The sequence below is a fragment of the Nelumbo nucifera genome, chromosome 1 (genome assembly GCF_055504915.1).
Source record: "Nelumbo nucifera cultivar China Antique chromosome 1, China Antique-T2T, whole genome shotgun sequence".
Classification (NCBI taxonomy): domain Eukaryota; kingdom Viridiplantae; phylum Streptophyta; class Magnoliopsida; order Proteales; family Nelumbonaceae; genus Nelumbo; species Nelumbo nucifera.
The window spans coordinates 68263755-68281963 of record NC_142649.1 but is presented as its reverse complement, the minus strand read 5'-3'; the positions used below and the strand labels follow the sequence as shown (position 1 = coordinate 68281963).

The window sequence follows — 18209 nt, the reverse complement described above, 5'->3', positions numbered from 1 at the left end:
AAACGGCTGATGGACCCCACCACCAAGCCCACCGCGACCGCGCTGTTGCCCTACATACCTCCAAACTTTAGCGGGGCCCACTCAATAATTTGGACGAATCCAGTCCACGGAATGCGTGAAGCCGTGAACTGAAAAGTGCACACATTCCTCCATACCAATACCATACCCCCCCACCGTCTCTCGTACCCAAAGCGAGGCAGAGAAAAGAGAATGGCCCTGGCCGCGTTTGCCGTTCAAGAATAATTCCGAACGGTTAAAATCAAAGGTACGAACGGATGTATCTTATCTAAAATGAAATCAAGATAGGATCGCAGATCATCGCTCTAGATGTAGACGAGAGATGATGTCCCTTTTGAGTGGGATCCAGTGGATGAGGCCCCACCAGCTAAACTAAACTGTATCATGGAGGAAGACTCGACTCGGTACCTAATTGTAATGTTGACATAATTGTGTGTCTGGCTGTCGCCAACAACGCGTGTCCCATATAATTTCCCTGGGGATTTCCTTCGCTTTCCCACTCGCGTTCGAAATCTTTAATCGTCTTTGGCCCTCTTCAGTTCTCTCCTTCCTTCTGAGAAGAGACTAGAGATAGACAAGCAGAGAGAGAGAGGGAAAGGAGAGAAAGACTGAAAAGACTACCGAAGTTCAGAGACAGAGAGATGATGCTGGCGGCGAGTATCAGATCCCGATAATCCCTACGGGAATTGAGGCTTAATTAAGAAAAATCTTAAGAATTAAGAATAAAGCAGCCTCTTCTATTAATTGTTTATTCGGATCTCTTCTGCTACGAGAAAAACTCCAATCACCAATGAGGCAATGACGTTTCCCCCTCAACGTGTCCTTCTCCTCGATTGAGGCTTCTCCTGGACACGCCTTACAAGCGAAGGGAACTCCTCCATCAGCGCAATAATGTTTGGAGAGAGAGAGAAGGGGCGATTCTGGTTTGCTCTTCTCCTTCCAATTGGGTTTTGAATTCTCTCTCTCTCCGTCTCTCCTTCATTAACTGCCTTCTTATTGCGTATTAATTTCTGTCTCGAATTCTCGATGTTTCGGTGCGCGTGTCGCTACTGCTTGTCCGTATGATATCTGCCGTCTTTTGATCACGGCCGTTAACGTTTCTCAGACGAATTCACTTTAGTTCTGGGCGCGGCTAGTTTGTTATGAAGTTCGGTGGTGATTGCTTCGTTTCTGTTTCCCCATCTTCCTTCGTCGTCATTCCATCGCTCTCATGGAATGCGTTTGATCAACTTTTGGTTTTAGGTGTTCTCTTTTTCCTTTTTCTCATATTCCCTCCTAGTATCGTCTCTCTTTCTTTTATTTTTTCTTATTTTTAATTGTAGTGGAGAATTCTCTAACATGTCGTGTATCGTATTAAACTTTTGCAGATATTTCAGGATTTCTCGGTATTAATTCCTGCTTTAAGCAGCGCTTAGAGCATAATGTCGAGGATGACAGACGAAAATGATCAATGTTTCTTCCCTTTAACAAGCTTACAAATTGGGTGTGTAAGACTGTCCTTCCCCCTTCTTCACTTTGTTGGAATTTATTGGATACTGATCATAGGAATGTGAAACGTTTTTAATCATACCATTGTTCCCATCCAGACACATGAGGACTGCTTGAAATCAATTCCAATCTCTTTCTCTTGTCTTTACTGTGTTTTCTTTTTGCTTTTTTTTTTTCAAAATTTTGAGTAGGTAGAGCTCTTAAAGTTTGAATTTTGAATTAAAGATTGTATTTATATTACCGAATCTAAACATAATTGTCCAATTGGATCTTCGGGAGTTGCCATATCGTTGAGTATTCATAGCCTGAAAATGAAATTCAGCAAACTTTGTTTCAGCTCTGCTTGTAGAGGCCGTTCTACTTATCATTGCAGGATTTTGGAGGTAACCCAAATTGATTTCTGGGAATTTCTTAGAGACCATTCAATGCCTCTTTGGTGGAATGTATGCTATACAATCACATTTGCGGGTTCCCAGCATAATGTATACCACTCCTAAATATTTATCATTTAAAAGCCTTCTTGTTCCTTTGAATTTTTAATTATCATTTCAAGGTTTGGACAGACGGCTGCACTAATTGATAGCATTCTGAGGTTATGTTCTGTGCTAGTAATGCTCAGCCACCAGAAATGATCTGATCGCACTTGCTTGGATCAGACGTTGAGCTACTCTAATCCCCCCCCCCCCCAACACATAAGCGAAAAGGCAAAAACCACCCTAGAAGTATTGATTTTGGTGAAGCACGAGAGCCACAGGTTTTCTAGTGTGGTTTTCACTCAAGTTTCAATGTCCTTAAAGTACTCTTTATAGGAATACAAGAGGAAGGAAAATGCCACTACAGGTAAATATTCTCAGTCATATGTTTGATATCAACAACCTTACAACCCATTGGACTTCCAATGTGGACCTCTAAAAGGTAGGCAGTTAGCAGCTAGTACCCAACATGAAAGATTGGCAATTTCATGCAGTTCTGCAGAAAATTAAGTATGTTGGTCTGAAAAATGTGAATTGCATTCTTAGATATATCATATAATTTATTCCTTTTATTTCTCTTTTTCCCCCTTTGGACATTGAACACCGAGAAAGATGAATATGTAACAATTTAGTTTATTCTAGAGCAAGGGTTACCAAGGCCAATAGTGAAATAATTTGTCATATGATCAGAGTGATATGTAAAGCTCATGCATGGGCATTTACTGGTTATTTTTATGGTGAATAATTTTGCCTTGTTTTCCATGTTTGCACCATGCAGGGATTTACAATCTTATCTTTCGCATCTTAGTCTTTTCCTGGCCCCCGAAACTAAGAAATTCTTTATATTGGTGGACAATCGACCATGGTCAACATACCTGGATTCACGAGCTGCACATTTGTGGCAATTCATGGTTGTAAAGGTTATAACATATTTCCTTTGACAAAGTGCTGCTCCTAGAGTCTTAGCCAGTTATTGAATAATGACAATAATGACATTAATTTGTATTCTGTACAGTCTAGGTTATCCCCCTTTGCAAACACTAAAGCACGAAGGGAGAGAAAGAACCTCCGGAATAGGTTTGATTTGAAGGATAGTTCCATATCCAACACTAGCAAGCCCGGTAAATATAAGAGATGGTCCATGCTGATTGATGTGACAAAATTATCTCAAAAGAAAGCCCTGTTGCCTGAGAAACTGAGGAATTCCTTGCTCTTGGATCGTCAGTTGAATCAGATCTTATATGGTTTCATTGTATTTGAAGTTGCATGGGAAAGTGTCCGCGGTATCAACTATTTGAATGAGCTTCAGGTAGTCTCACACTTTGTGCTGCATCTTCAATGTCTATTTTTCTCTGCTTGCTGTCGTGTCCTAAATGTTTGTGTATGCCACTAACAGACAGATACATGTATGGCAATAGAGGCTAAATTCATGAAAAGATGGGAATTTGAAAGTATAGAACAAGCTTCAAGTTCAATTCCTTCATGGTTCTCAGGAACACACTTTGAACAGATTCTATTGCGGAAGTGCCTAGATTCCATTAGAGGTATTTTCTCTCTTTTTCATCATTCCTCTCTTTTAATATGCATAAAGGTGGATGAATGGAAAGTAGCAACTGGTACAGTCTATTCTGTACACATGCCATACCTTTTTATTTCCTTTCTTTCCTTTTTGTTTGTTGGTGGTGGGGATGGAGCACCCATGCATCCCACATAATCACCATGAAATTATTTGTCCACAAATTTACCAAATCGACTATCTAATCCACTATATTCTTTTGGATAATTAATCTTCTTGTATGGCTTTTAGAAGATCTGTTTTGTTGGACCGCCAAATGATGGGTAGCATGACCCTCCATTTTCTGGCTGACTAGAGATACTACTTTATTTATACAGTCCCTTTCAACAACTGATAGTTTTTGAAACTTCTCCAGGAGATGTATTCTATGACACCAGAGAAGATTTCTCATGGACTGAACCTGTTAGTGACAGTGAAAGCATCTATTCTGATGATGATTGTCTTCCAGAAAAATCTCCTTACAGCATTGGTAACAAATTTGGTGTATACCCTGCAAGTGTTGAAAATAAAAGTGCACTACACACACCACCTCCTGCCACTGGGCCATACAAGAGAAGAAAAATAATAAAATACATTAATTCCAGAGATGAAATGGATACATTTTCCAAGACTCACAGTGAAATTGATAACTCACAACAACATTCAGAGATTTCAATTTCTACTAGTAGCAGTGACAGTGAAAATACAGTTGAAGCTAGTGAGTACAGGGACGTTTTGATTTTGTTTAGGTTCAATGACCATGACCTTCCATTTAAATTGAGGGAAATAATCATGTCAGATGTGCGGTTACTAACTTTACTAGAGTCTGGGCTTCCATCTTGGGTTATTTTTCTTCAATCATATCCAGTATTTTGCCACCTCTATCGTCCATGGATGTGCCCCCTTGCAAGAGCTTTGTATGTGCTGATTTCAGTTATAACTGTTCTCATTGGGTTTTATGATTTATACAAAAATGTTCCACTCCTGAAAGCAACTGCATCACGCTTGTGTGGGCCTCTTTTTGACTGGATAGAAAGTTGGGAGATGATATCAAGGATCAGATACTTGGGCACCATGCTGTTTCTTCATAATTTTGAGAAGGCAGTTAAGTGGTTCTTAATGGTCACACATGCCATCAGATCATTTCTTTCAGTTCTCACACAACCAATAGGGCCATTTCTGGAGTTTATGGATTTCCTCTTTCCCATTTGGAATATATGTCTTGAAGCAGTTGAGGGCTTCTGTTCTGTAATTTGGATTACAATTGGTTCTTCATGCAGCCTAGTAATGAACCTTTTAGAGGTTTTATTCTCACCATTGTGGTTTATTATTTCTATCATCTGGAGAATCGGTATGTCATCATTTGATGCAAGGACTATGCTTCTTTCAAATTACTGATATATTTGTTAGCTAATGTCTTGATGGGATATCATATTAACAGCATGTTTTTCTTGTTTGTGTCATATCACAGGATCATCAATTATATACCCAATATTTTGGGCCCTTAAGGAAATACTATATACTCCCATCCGCCTGGTTATTGCATTAGCAAGTTCTATAGCCTTTATTTGCTCCTGCATATTTAATTTGCTGGGAGAGCTGTGGTCATCAATAAGTAGTATCTTCCAGATTGCCACAGCTTCTGAGGCAGCAGTGAGCACCTCTGAGATTTCCATGTGGCGTGCACTGTGGAATGACCTTTTCTCTCAGGTTTTTGTGAATGTATAATTATATATATTCCGATCAATAGTAAAATTCACACATTTTATTTTCATTTCAAATTAACTTTCATTTCTTTCCTGCAGATTTTCCGTGCTGTCCGGAGCATCTTAAATGGTTTCATTGCCTTCTTCATAGCCTGCAACAGGCATCGACTAAGGTATGTTGTTTGCAAATTGCAACAAGGTGTAATACAGTGGAGTTGTGTAAGAACATCAACCCGTCCAATCCGGCATAAATCCGGGTCAGATTAATTATCTGCCAATTATTTATAAATTTATAAAACAAATCAAGAGTTGAGGCTTTTAGAACAATAACATTTAAGAATATTCTAGAATGATAATTAAGAGCACATGCATTAACTAAACATGTTCATTAATTAAGCACAAGGGCAAAATGGGTAAAGTGAAAGAAAAAGAAAATTCTAGAAAGATGAAACCCGAAACACTATAAATAGGCCCCATATCCATATGGGGACTCGTTATTAAAACATTAGTTAGATCCATTATGGAGAGAACCCAGATTCTCTCCTCTCTTTCCTCTTTCCTTTTTCCCTTTCACCAACCTGAACTACCGTCATCACTCTGGACATTTAGGAGTCCAACGACCCTTATCCCCATGGTTGGCTTAAACAAGGATAAGCATCAACCATGTACAAGTCATATGCATACCCACTGGATCAACTCTGCCAATTTTTTAACAGTAGATTTTGGACTCCCAGAGTGGAAATTGGGCAATAAATCAATTTATTTGGAATTCTGGAAAATAAGTCCACCTCAAACTTTCAAAATGTTGTAGTGCCATGCAACTAATTAAAATCAAATCTGTAGATAATAGAGAGCATTGACAAATAGGGAACTTATGTTCTGAGAGGTGCAGGGGGGTTTACTTATGCACATAACCAACAACTAATGGTTGCAAAGCATATGGTTGATGTATCCCATTTTCCAAAATTGTGCCATTCAAGTTACTGGTGTGTCTATTCTTTTTAGCAATTAATTATTTTTTTTTTGCTTTGATAATTGAAGTTTAGACATTTATTTATATCTAACTGTGAAATGATTGTTCATTAGAAAAGCAAGTGAAATCCATATCTATTTCTGGAGAATCATCCATTTGAGTTGCTGTTCCTGCTTTAGAGTCCCAACTCCACCTTCAAATCACTTCTGGATTTGAAGATGATATTGTAGCCACAGGAAGGTTGTAATATCAAATATCCAAGGTTTACATAGAAAAATGTGCATTGGGTAAGCCATCCAACCTCTGTTTCCGCTGCAAATAAAGGGGAAAAATGTAAAAGAAGAAAGGATGAGTTTGTGGTTTTACTGGCCTCCAATTTCTCCTTTTCTGTTGATGCTTCTTTACCCAGGGAAGATGAGGTTTTCAATCCACTTCTCTCTCCCACTGTCATAAATTTTGTCAAATTCCATTAAGAAAGGGATTACCCAATGTTGGTCCCAGCTATTTGAGGCCTTGGGAAGGGTGGATTGACCTAACCTTTTCCACTTTTTCTAGCCGATAGGAGCACCTTTTCGCCTCTAATACCAATAAAAATAATCTTTTAATTATAATTTCTAAAAACAGTCTTTTTTCATAAATATCAAATAAGGGTAAGAAATAGACAAAAACACTGTTCATTGTCTCCACACTCGGGGCAAGAGCAGGGCGGCAAAACACTGTTCATCGTCTTTTGGTGATGAACATCTTTCAGCAGTGATGTTTCCTAAACATCTGAGTCTACTGTGGGATTTTCCGATTGTATTCCCACAGCTTGGACGGAAATAATGTATTTACCTCGGTGTCTACTGTGTGGGAGGCACTGAGCAAGGACAAAAAATGTCAAGTCAAAGGTCTGTGCGGCTTCAACAGCTACTGCACGATGGTAGGCATGAAACCTGTTTGAAAATGTCTTCCTGGGTTTGATTTTATTTACCCCACTCAGATGTTTGAAGGCTGCCAAAGGAACTTCACTCAGATGTTTAGGAAACATCGCTGCTGAAAGATGTTCATCGCCAAAAGACGACAAACAGGATCGAAGACCAAAGATGGAAGAAGAAGAAGAAGAAGAAGAGGAAGGGGCAAAGAGAGAGAAAATGGAGGGGTTGTTTCCGCTGTCCTGCTATCGTCACGAGTTTGGAGACAATGAACAGTGTTTTTGCCCATTTCTTACCCTTATTTGATATTTTATAAAAAAAAAAGGTTTTTGCCTGTTTTTTGAAATTATAATTAAAAGGTTATTTTTATTGATATTAGGGGCGAAAAGATGCTCCTATCGGCTAGAAACCCTTTTTTTTTGCTCAAAGTGGCCACCGTTAGACTTTGCATTCTCATGTTTATTGTCCTGAGATTTTATCACCAAACCAAGCAATGGCCCCTACCTTTATCAAATTCAGTTAGATTTACAATCCTAAAAAGTGCCCCCGTTTTAACACTTCTTTGAAAGTTAAGCCTTCATTAATACAAAATTATAAAAGGCAAAGACGTCTCATTCTTTTCTACACACTTATGATTGCGTGTCAGCATCTTTCTGTTTCATCTCTTCCAGTGGTAGTATTACCAGACTAATCACTGATTTGTTTATGATTATGCACAGCATCTACAACCATATCCAGGAGGTTTTGCAACAACTATCTTGCCTAGCCCTCCGGTCACAGTCTAGTCGTTGCAGACAGAAATGTGGATCTCAAATTCATGTAAGTTGTGGATTCTATTAGAGCACATGTATGAGGAATTATGATTGTCACCACATAGAAGCTTTAGTCCCTATGCATGAGCAAACACAAGCTTCACTTGATACATATCAACATGTTATAATGGTATAATAATTGTTATGCTCTTAACGAAACAACGAGGCATGAACCTTTAGACACTTTTTTAACAATTTTCTGCTTGCCACACATGCATGAACAGATTTTCTGACAAGCATTTCCATGACTGTATTCCAAGCATTGCTGGTGTGACACAGAATTTACAGAAGAATGCCATCTCTGATAGAATTTGGAATAATAAGGAACAGCTTCAATCCAGGGTGGGCCTTGGTGCAACGGTTGGGTTGCTCCATTGCAACCTGGGTGGTCAGGGTTCAAATCTTGGAAACAGCCTCTCTGTATGTTCTGTATGTGCAGGGGTAAGGCTGTGTACATCTGTCCCTCCCCAGTCCCCACATTGGCGGGAGCCTCATGTACTGGGCTGCCCTTTTCTTAAGGAATAGCTTCAGTCCAGTTTGAAATAGCTTCTACGTAACTGAAGTATGTACCTACTTGTTGTAAGCATGGAATACTGACTGAGTTTGTTCCTTGACTTTCTACAAGGGATGAAATGCATGATATATTGACCCAGGATCATTCAACCACAAAGTTAGCCGGTCCATATTCCAATAAATGTTATTCAAACTATGTCATTTGTTCCAAAGGTAGTTGTTGCAAGGACTGCAGATTAGTTATCAAAAAGGGTAAAAGGCAAAAAATGATTCAGTATATAAAAATTAGTGTTGTACACTAAACTGCAAAAGAAGAGAATAGGTGTTGCAGTAATACACCAGCCAAGAGCATACAATATAGTTGGCAATTCAGGACATGACAAGCGTCAAGTTGAGATATGTTAAAGAGTAATTTGATTTTGTTAATCAAAGATATGATCAAAAAAAGAAAGAAAATAATTCAAGAAGCGTCATGTATATAGGGCCATTACCCAATGTTGATCATGGCCATCTGTGGTTTTGGGAGTGGTAAACTGAGTGCAAACCTAACCTTCAGCATTTTTGCTCTTAGAGTCAAACTAACATAAATTTTGAGGCTAAGCCTGAGAAGCATCATGTGTTCTTACATAAATGTTCACTGCTGCTGATAAGAGTGGAAATTATTTGCATATTCAGACATGGATTATCACTTAATAGTTATCTTCGTGTTCTTTTTTAGATCGAATGTCCTTGACTCCTTGCACAATAAAGGTAATGGTGAAATACATTTCCAGATCAATATGGTTTGCTATGGTGATATAGAGACATTTCCAGATCAATATGCTTTGCTATTGCTTTAGCAAGAAGTACTGAAGACCTTACTGCTGCTTTGTCTATGCAAATGCCTTCTGATTGTCCCATTAGAGATGCTCATCAACCACTTGTGTTAAAATCAAGTAATTTCTCTTGCTAATTTGGGTTGCCATTATGGTTTATAGATGAAAATGACTTGAAAAACTTAGCTTTTCAAGTATGGTTTGCTATGGTGAAATACATTTCCAGATCAATATGGTTTGCTATGGTGATATAGAGACATTTCCAGATCAATATGCTTTGCTATTGCTTTAGCAAGAAGTACTGAAGACCTTATTGCTGCTTTGTCTATGCAAATGCCTTCTGATTGTCCCATTAGAGATGCTCATCAACCACTTGTGTTAAAATCAAGTAATTTCTCCTGCTAATTTGGGTTGCCATTATGGTTTATAGATGAAAATGACTTGAAAAACTTAGCTTTTTGAAGAAATATGATGACCATATTGTTATTGAGATTGTTTACTCAATCAAGTAGTGTGAATTAGATTACATTTACTAGTTACCGTATTTCTCTAGGTCATAAACCTTTGAAAAGAACTGAACTTTGCTGATCTGAAAAGTATGCCTTGAGAGTTGAAACATTTGAGGTTGAATATTTCACTGGTTTCTATCTGATGCTGTAAATTTGACATGGATAAGTACTTTGTCCATGTTTTGCTTGTGATTAATTATATGTTGGGTTTGGCTGTACAGGTAGAAGACAGGAGGAATATCCATTCCAGGTAAGTTCAAAGAATTCCTATATCCTAATTTTGATGGATAATGAGAATGATAAAATGAAATTCCAATGATATAACCATTTGATTGCAGACACCACCATAAAGCTCAAGAGAATGCACACATGTTGAGACGACGAAAAAAGATTGAAGGCATGCAAGATGGCTAAATGTTGCAACCCGCATTTGCTGCATCATATTTCTAGTTAACATTTAATTTTATATTCATTTATTTTTTTTTTCATTTTATTGCTTTCATCAAGGTCTTTTTTGTTTTTTCCCTTGCAACGGCCCAAGCTGTAAATACTTGTACATTGTAACTAAAAACTTGTACAGTCATTCCAAACTGCATTGTAATTAATTTTACCGTCAATGCCAAAATTCTGATTCCATGAAATTGAGTAAGAAATTGACAGATTGACCTTGTAAATTAAGCTAATGTTTATCCCGACTGTCGTCTACGGATGGATGGTGACTAATGATGCTGATCTTCGCAATATTTTAAAGGGATTTTTAGACTGCACTCCAACATTTGAACTGCGTACCTATAACAATTCAAATGTATGAACACCTCCACCTATAACATCCAAATTGGCTCATAAATTGGCATCAATTTCAAGCTGGCACCTACACCCAACTGCAAGATGGAATTAGGATTTCACAGGTGGTAAAATCCCTTATTTTAAAAACTGATTTACAGGCGGATGGTGACTAAAGATACTGATCTTCGGCCACCGGTTTCTGGGTCAGTGGTTTGACCATCTGGGTCTAACAGTTCAATCGGTCTGATTAGATTGGAAAATTAAGGCTATACTATTTTTAGTCTTAGAAAAAACTTAAAAAGAGACGTTGGCTGAAAAAGAAAGGGCGGAAGGAGCATCCGATGTTCATCGGTTATAGCAATGACAGCGGCAGTGGCAACAGAAAACGCAATGGCAACTTTGGACCTCTCTGAGATCTGAGAACTGAGATATCAGATGTGATTTTCAGATCTACAGCAATATTGCTTCTCTCTCTGGGATCTAGTCTCAGATCCGGGTGAAACAGAACCGATTGTCTGTGTGTCTGATTTCCAGACCAAACAGTCCAACCATCCGGGTCAACTCCAGATGGTCAAGACTCGAGAATTTTGCATGTATATTAGCACTGCAAAATAAGGAAATATACACTGCAATATAAGAAGGAAAGTTTCTTTCTTTTTCTCTTTGGAAAAAACATCTAGGATATATTTTTATGAGATTGAAATAACAAGTGCACAGTGCACTATTCTTCCACTTACCCCTATAAAAGGAGTAAAAGTGTAAAACAAAACAAAATTTCTAGCCCATTTTCCAGTTTGCAATTGAGTAAACAATAAAAGAAAAGATAAAAGTCCAAATATGAGCATAGTTCTTTGGTTTTTAGTCATCTGATTTGCTTCAAGGCTGAGTTGTAATAGATTGTTTTCCACCATGCATACAACTCAAAGCTTTTTTGCAACATTATCTCACTTCCTGTACAATCTGTCCTAACCCAAAATGCTGGGGGATAAGGAGTCTCACAGTTCAACCGATATTAAGTTCAAAAGATTCTAACAAACCATCAAGACCTTACAGCTTATACATTGAAGCATGGATTGAAGCATAGAGAAATGATGACAGAACCAGATCTCACACATATACCATATATAATATATTCAAGTGCCTGGGTTTCCATAATAGCATAGTAATCTGAAGAGATCCACAATATAATATCCACAAGTTTCCAGACAATGACTTGATTGTAGTTTTCTGCCGCTTCTTGGAGAGTAACCAAGAACAGAAGCACCACATAATTCAAAACATGATCAACCGAATAATCTTTGTTACACGTTATGAACTCAGTCTCGAACAACCTGCAACTAGGAAAAGTATTTGTAACTTTGATCCTTTTTACACAAATGAACCACCCAATCCAGCATCTAGATAGTTGCGCCACCTGTTTGGTGCAACATTGCATCGATCTCATCCCCATCCTCCATCTCAAGCTGCAGTAATAATAGAAGATAAAATTCAGTTCCAATGTACAAAATAGGAAAAAAAGGTATTAAGAGATATATGATGCATCATACACTTGGAGGGGGGGAGGGGGAATACCTCATCAGGAGTCTGCTCTCCTCGGAGACGACGGCCATCAAATAAGAATGCAATTGAATTGAGATCCACTGACTGTCGATCACAGTATGCATTCATCAGCTTCCGCAGTTGAGTGCTTCTCTTGATTCTGAAAAACACTTCGTTCCCATCCTATAACCATGCAGAAAATAAATCAAAATCCCAACAATACTGTGGTCTGTACCTTGGCAACACATGAACTACGTTACTTTTACTCTTTAATAAGTAACAAATACCAAACACCATTCAATTTATCCAAAGCCATACAGGCGTTGGGAGGGGTAGACTGCCTAACTTTGGCATTGTTTACACAAAGTTGCCACTCTGGGACTTAAGACTGCATTCTCACGCTTGTCATCCTGAGATTTTACCATTGCATAAAAAATGGCTGGCTGCCTGTATATATTATGAAAGAAGTACTAACTGGTTAAAAAGGTGGAACCCAATCTAGATGATTCTCTGTGAAAATTCACCAAGTACTTGGGTTAGTTTGCCACTAAATGACCATGGAAAATTGTGTCGATCTCCAGTCCACTATCAAATATGCTACAATAGGGTACTGGTAAGAAGATAAAGCAGGTTGAAATTTTAAATATTCATTTGCCATAGGCATATGGTATCAGGGCTAGATTTGGGCCCATATTTCCTACGTCAAGAGTAATCAGCATTATGGGTCAAGATAAAACAAAGCCTCCAACAGTTAGGAATGCATAATGATATGTTATGAATTGCACCCAGCCCACAGGGTATGATGAACAGTAAAATTCATTAAACATCCCAATTGTTAAAGGCAATGTAGAACATAACAGACACCCTACAAAGACATGCAATGCAGTTCTTTACCGTTTGACCAGTAAAAGACATTTTTCTAGGTCCGTACTGTATCACATACTCAATTATGTCAACAACAATAAATTATAAGTTATAACAATGAACAAAATTGAATAACACGATAAGACGATTTTATTTACATAATATCATCAAAACAGAGTACCATTACCCACACATGTGAGATTCAAACATGATCAGAGAACTATTATAAAACCATTATGATATGAAATCTATGGAATGTCATTCATCTGCAAATAATTGCATGGTTATAAAACCATATTGTTGAATGAACATAACAGGGATGTTATATGTTGGCAACATGCCTGTTATCAGACAAAAACTAATAGAATAATGAAGCAGTATGGAAGGTTGAGAAGCAGAAATGTCTTCAACCTTCTGTTTTGTATTTTGTTTTGGCCTTAAAATTTGTCTAGTAGTACAAAACTACCCCCAAGGCTCTAGACACTTAGGCACATCAAATTGAACCAATTTTCCCAATAAGAATCAAGCAGTGAGTGATACAAGACGATCAAGACAAATCCAATCCATTTAAACCTATATTTCTTTATAAGCAGATAATCTAGAAGGTAAATGCATAGTCAATATAACATTGAAACATGCATCCATCTAGCAGGAATCTTAGAACATAACTCACAAATCAGGCTTTAAAATTGATTGAAATGTCAGTAGAACGGCGTGAATCACATAGACATGGAGGTAATGTAGTCAATAGAACATTGAAACATGCGTCCACCTAGCAGGATCTTAGAAAAATAGACTCTAAACTCATAAATCAGGCTTTAAAATTGATTGAAATGTCAGTAGAGTAGGGTGAATAGCATAGATAATTAGATATTGAGGTAATGTACTTGTGATCTTGTGTAAACTTATCCCATGTATGCCTGAACAAATCCACTGAATCCCTTTCTTTTACCGAGAAAGAAAATTTTGGAGGAAGACCTAAAACGGGTAATAAAGAACGAAGCAAAGAGTCATCTGAAAGCATCCAAAGTTGACAATTATAGATACTGACTCCACCCTATATAGTCCTAACAGATCATCAATCAGTCTTACACAATTCCAAGCAAATTTTGTTAAAACATAAATACCAAGTAAAAAAAAAAAAAAAACTCATAAATCAAAACAATGAATTAACTTCTCCTACACATTAAATCCTAAGCACGAAAGTTGGCAGTGCATTATTTTTCGAACCCGCACAGATTTAACATTAACATGGAGATAGTCGATGGAACTGAGCCAAAGTTATACTGTTTTGCATAGTAATGGTAAAGAAAACCATCATAACCAACAGAACATCCGAAGTACGTAACTGACAAACCATAAGCAGCACTACAGGACGAGAGATTAAGTCCCTGATGAAACCCTAACTTGCAAGAAAATTGAAAACCCTAAACTGAACTAATTAACCATCCCAATGTTGTTGTCGGTCAAATAGTGAGAAATCGAAACTAAACGCGCATAATACCAAATCAACAGAAACAACGATTACAAATTTGTACACTTTGTACGGTATCAAGTCCTATATAAAACATAAACATGTATCATAAACCAAAAATACACCGTAAACAATCTGTAAGGGGGAATTTCCTGGAGAAAAAAAGGGTAAAGAATTGCAACAACGCCCCAAAGAGAAATCCCTAAGTCGCACTTAGTCATGAAGAAGAAGAAGAAGAAGAAGAAGAAGAATGATCAGACCTGACCCTTGACCTTGAGATTGATATGGGCCGACTGATCTGTAGGTTTCTTATCTTCCTCCTGGTTCGTAACAGCCGACATTTTGCTTCGTTATCAACCGATACGTTACAGAACGGTTCCTTCCTCTGCGTCAGTGCTTCAAACCCACGCCACCGGAAGGATTTGCTGGTGCTCGGTCTTAGTTGGTTCTTCGTACGGTCTACACCGACCTTTCTTGTTAAAACAAGTTGACGAGTACGAATTACGAAGGAAGAAGCATTCAACGGCGTGGATGAGTTGAAGCAGATAAATAAGATGGATCAGACCATACATTCTGCCTACTCTTCTCTCTTGATAGCGACATTTTTTCAGGGTAAATTACAAAAGACCCCCGTACTATGGGGTCAGTGACAAAGATCCCCTGTATTTTTTTTTTGCAATAAAGGCTCCCTGAACTTTGGCCATTAGACAAAAACCCACCTCCTGTTAGTGTTCTATCAATTAACTTTGAAAAAAATTCTGATTTTACTGTTAAAGTTTTCTAAATGCCTAAACTACCCTTTTCTCTCTCTTTGGTTTAAACTCTAGAGTAGAGAGAAATAAAATGAAGAACACTAATAGAGAGCTTTTGAAGGGGTCCCTCTGATGACTGTGATGGCAAGTTGAAGAACAACAAGCAGAAGCTCTCTCACATCTCGGTCCCATCCAAGACCGAGAGCCAACCATCTGAAACACTCGTTTCCCCTAGGAACCTCAATGCAAACACTAGTTTCCTCCTCCAAAAATTTCGTGTTGTAAAACTGATTGACGACGTCAACCACCCGATGATTGGCATGCGACGACTCAAGCTTTCCATCATTGAATTCCAACCGCAATGGCTTAGAAAGGCAGAGGTAGACATGTGAGATAGAATATCCACCTGGGTGCCCATTTACGCACCAATAATCCTATGTTTTGCGCTTTTATTCGTTCCTCGAATCCCTCCGACAACCAGTCATTTGCCCTGAATTCAGAGTATATGTCAAATCCCACCGGAGGCCTAACAACCGATATAAAATTCCTACCACTTGCCTCCAAAGCAATAGCCAATTCTGTCATTTGTGAAGTAGAGATTGTGTTATGAGAACCGAAGCAGACGTAAAGAACAGAATCTGGAGGCTACATATCGAGCCACTCGATGCATCGATTCGGGGTGGTTCTGGCGGCTTTGTCCATACGAGTTTTGTTAGCCAAGGAAGAGGCGGAAGGCCCAATCGCCCAAACAGGCCGACCACTCACCCTTCTGAAATATTGTAAACCAGTTTGATCGAAGTCCTCCATTGTGTTTAACAAAAGCCCGTCTGACCTCAACCACACATGAACCTGTTTGTATGAATTTAGACGAAGCATCAGTCCCATTAGTGTACAGTTTGGCAAAATCTGTTTCGTAGCGGGAACTTCGGAGAATCCGTTTGGTAGTGGACGACCTCAGATGACCATCCATTTGGTAGTGGGCGACCTTAGCCGACCGCCAGCGTTGAAGACGGAATGAAATATACCTAGGTCGTCGGCAACCTCAACCAACCATTTGAAAAACATGTCGGTTTCTCTGTCATCTTCATCTCCTTGGTCTCTTCTTCTCTCGCCCAACCAACCGATTTTTCAACACCTCGAGGAAGTATTGGTGTTGAGATTATGCCAACTGGTTCTTCATCTCTCTAGACCTTATGTTTAAATAACAACCCTAATTCTGGTAAGTTTTAAGAGAAAATGGCTGTGGTGAACGGATCGTTACTTTTGGGCCAGTTAAGTTTTAAGAGAGAATGGCAAAAAAAGAAAATTTAAAAAGGCTTAATGGGATATTTTGATAATTTAACACCTTTTGTTACCTGATTTAACGGCCAAAAGGGCACTTGTCGCAATGTAAAAAACTCAGGGGGTCTTTGTCGCAAAAAAAGTACAAAAAGGGTCTTTGTCACTAACCCTATAATACAAGAGGGGTCTTTGCTATTTACCCTTTTTTTATCATATATTATTCACGGTGGTGACCCGTAGGTGAAAGAAAATAATTTTCTTTTTATTTAAAGATTATAATAAATATGAGCAAATCTTAGGCCCTAATATCAATAAAAATAATACTTTTAATAAAATTTAAAAAATAAATTAAACTTTTAAAAAATAATATTAAATAAAAACAAAAATATTATTCATCTTTTTCCTCTTACAAATCATTCACTGGCCCCGTTGCTCGCCACCGCTTTCGACAACCTCCAACAATACCTCCGTCTCCGTCAACATTGATTTCATGATTAGCAGCAAGATAGAGCTTATCCGTTAACAAGCAGAGTAGAGGCGAAGCAATTGACGGCCGGACGAACATGCCACAACGTCGGAGCACCCGTCGTTACCCAAAACGTGGCAACTTGTCTGCTGCATGTGTCCACACTCTCGTCTCTACGTGTCCTGTTGTTCACTCTCTCTTATATTATTACATGTAACATCTGCACTTTTTTTGGTAGAAATAACATCTGCACTTTCAGTTGTTCACTTTAATGCTCACACTAGCTACTTAGATTTGTTAATGGCGTCGCTGGTGCGAATCGAACGCTTCGTCTTCAAGAACGGAATGTGGAATTACAGAGGAGTAGTCCCATATTCGTTCGATTGGTGGACGAATGAGAATGACAACTCCAAACAGCGGCAGGAAGGCTTTTTCTACGCTCTCTGCGCTTTATACGCCCTTGTTGCCTTCCTCGCCTTGGTAATTTCTTCTATGTTTCTTCCTATTTCTTTGAGATTGTCTTGTGGAATTTTTGAACGTTTCATGGTCTTCCCTGGAACAAAGGATGATACAGCTCTGTTTCGCATATGCTATGTTCTTCCCTGGTCGTATTACAGTGTAGTAGTTACTTAAGGCTTTATGCGAATCAAGGTGGTTGGAGGTTGCTGGAGGCTGTGGCGGTGGCAGCGCTGATAAATCATTTGTAAGTGAAAGAAGATGAACATTATTTTTACCTTTAATATTATTTTTGAAATTTTATTAAAATATTATTTTTATTGATATTAGGGTCTAAAAGTTGCTATTTATTGGGGTAATAGGTTACCTCCTATTGTCTAGTCTTATAAAGTCAAAAAAATGTGCTTAGTATGGATTAATAAGTAAGCTAAAAAACAATTTTAAAATTGAATTAATTAAATAACCAAAAAATGGAATCAAGTTCTTTCTTATTACATTTTATTATTGAATAAGAACAATTCATTAAACAAATCTATATTAAATTAAATTAATAAAAACAAAGGGAAAACCCTGAAATCCAAGAAAATGAGCAAAATAGAGGGAAAACCTCATAATCCAAGGAAAGGAGAAATGATTTGTTTAGATTGGTTCACCCCATGTATTGGTGGGAAAAATTAGGTTTTAGATCCAAAAGATACTAAGAAACATTTAAGAGGAAAATAAGGATTTAAGGTGTGTGTGAAAGAAAGAGAGGGATATCTATGAAGTTTTTAATGATTTAATGTAAAAAAATAAATATGCAAAGGAGATTAGGA

The 18209-nt window shown here is 38.1% G+C and overlaps 2 protein-coding genes and 1 pseudogene across 6 annotated transcripts; 1 reads left to right on the top strand and 2 right to left on the bottom strand.

The window, feature by feature from the left end:
* Positions 1-464: 464 nt before the first annotated feature.
* Positions 465-10417, top strand: LOC104594102 (G1/S-specific cyclin-E protein). Of its 5 annotated transcripts, XR_016084638.1 has the most exons (12): positions 465-1260; positions 1386-1501; positions 2758-2899; positions 2995-3288; positions 3376-3523; positions 3911-4885; positions 5006-5244; positions 5340-5413; positions 6327-6500; positions 7847-7946; positions 9998-10026; positions 10115-10417. XR_016084638.1 is itself a non-coding variant. In XM_010254244.3 (11 exons), the coding sequence occupies exons 2-11, from the start codon at positions 1440-1442 to the stop codon at positions 10188-10190; spliced, it is 2139 nt and encodes a 712-aa protein (XP_010252546.1). In that variant the 5' UTR covers positions 465-1260; positions 1386-1439; the 3' UTR covers positions 10191-10417. The 5 variants fall into 5 exon arrangements, 4 of the variants coding, with proteins under 4 accessions (XP_010252546.1, XP_088758300.1, XP_088758303.1 ...); XM_010254244.3 differs by lacking the exon at positions 6327-6500; XM_088902174.1 differs by lacking the exons at positions 6327-6500; positions 9998-10026; positions 10115-10417 and adding an exon at positions 9226-9430.
* Positions 10418-11651: 1234 nt separating this feature from the next.
* LOC104594104 (small ubiquitin-related modifier 1) lies at positions 11652-14929 on the bottom strand. Its single transcript, XM_010254248.3, has 3 exons — positions 14700-14929; positions 12135-12284; positions 11652-12025 (listed from the first exon to the last, which is right to left on the bottom strand). Exons 1-3 carry the CDS (start codon positions 14778-14780, stop codon positions 11960-11962), a joined length of 297 nt encoding a protein of 98 aa, XP_010252550.1. The 5' UTR covers positions 14781-14929; the 3' UTR covers positions 11652-11959.
* A 153-nt stretch (positions 14930-15082) lies between these two features.
* On the bottom strand, positions 15083-16755 carry LOC148803375 (UDP-glycosyltransferase 92A1 pseudogene; annotated as a pseudogene).
* Positions 16756-18209: the final 1454 nt, after the last annotated feature.

What these genes read in the sequence shown, in the direction of transcription:
- LOC104594102 (XM_010254244.3), top strand. Translation starts at nt 1,440, where the DNA reads ATGTCGAGGATGACAGACGAAAATGATCAATGTTTCTTCCCTTTAACA. An exon ending in GGAATGACCTTTTCTCTCAG is followed by an intron (nt 5,245 to 5,339) that starts GTTTTTGTGAAT and finishes TCTTTCCTGCAG; the next exon opens with ATTTTCCGTGCTGTCCGGAG. An exon ending in AGGAGGAATATCCATTCCAG is followed by an intron (nt 10,027 to 10,114) that starts GTAAGTTCAAAG and finishes ATTTGATTGCAG; the next exon opens with ACACCACCATAAAGCTCAAG.
- LOC104594104 (XM_010254248.3), bottom strand. Translation starts at nt 14,780, where the DNA reads ATGTCGGCTGTTACGAACCAGGAGGAAGATAAGAAACCTACAGATCAG. An exon ending in ATCTCAAGGTCAAGGGTCAG is followed by an intron (nt 12,285 to 14,699) that starts GTCTGATCATTC and finishes GCATGGTTATAG; the next exon opens with GATGGGAACGAAGTGTTTTT. An exon ending in GAGAGCAGACTCCTGATGAG is followed by an intron (nt 12,026 to 12,134) that starts GTATTCCCCCTC and finishes TTATTACTGCAG; the next exon opens with CTTGAGATGGAGGATGGGGA.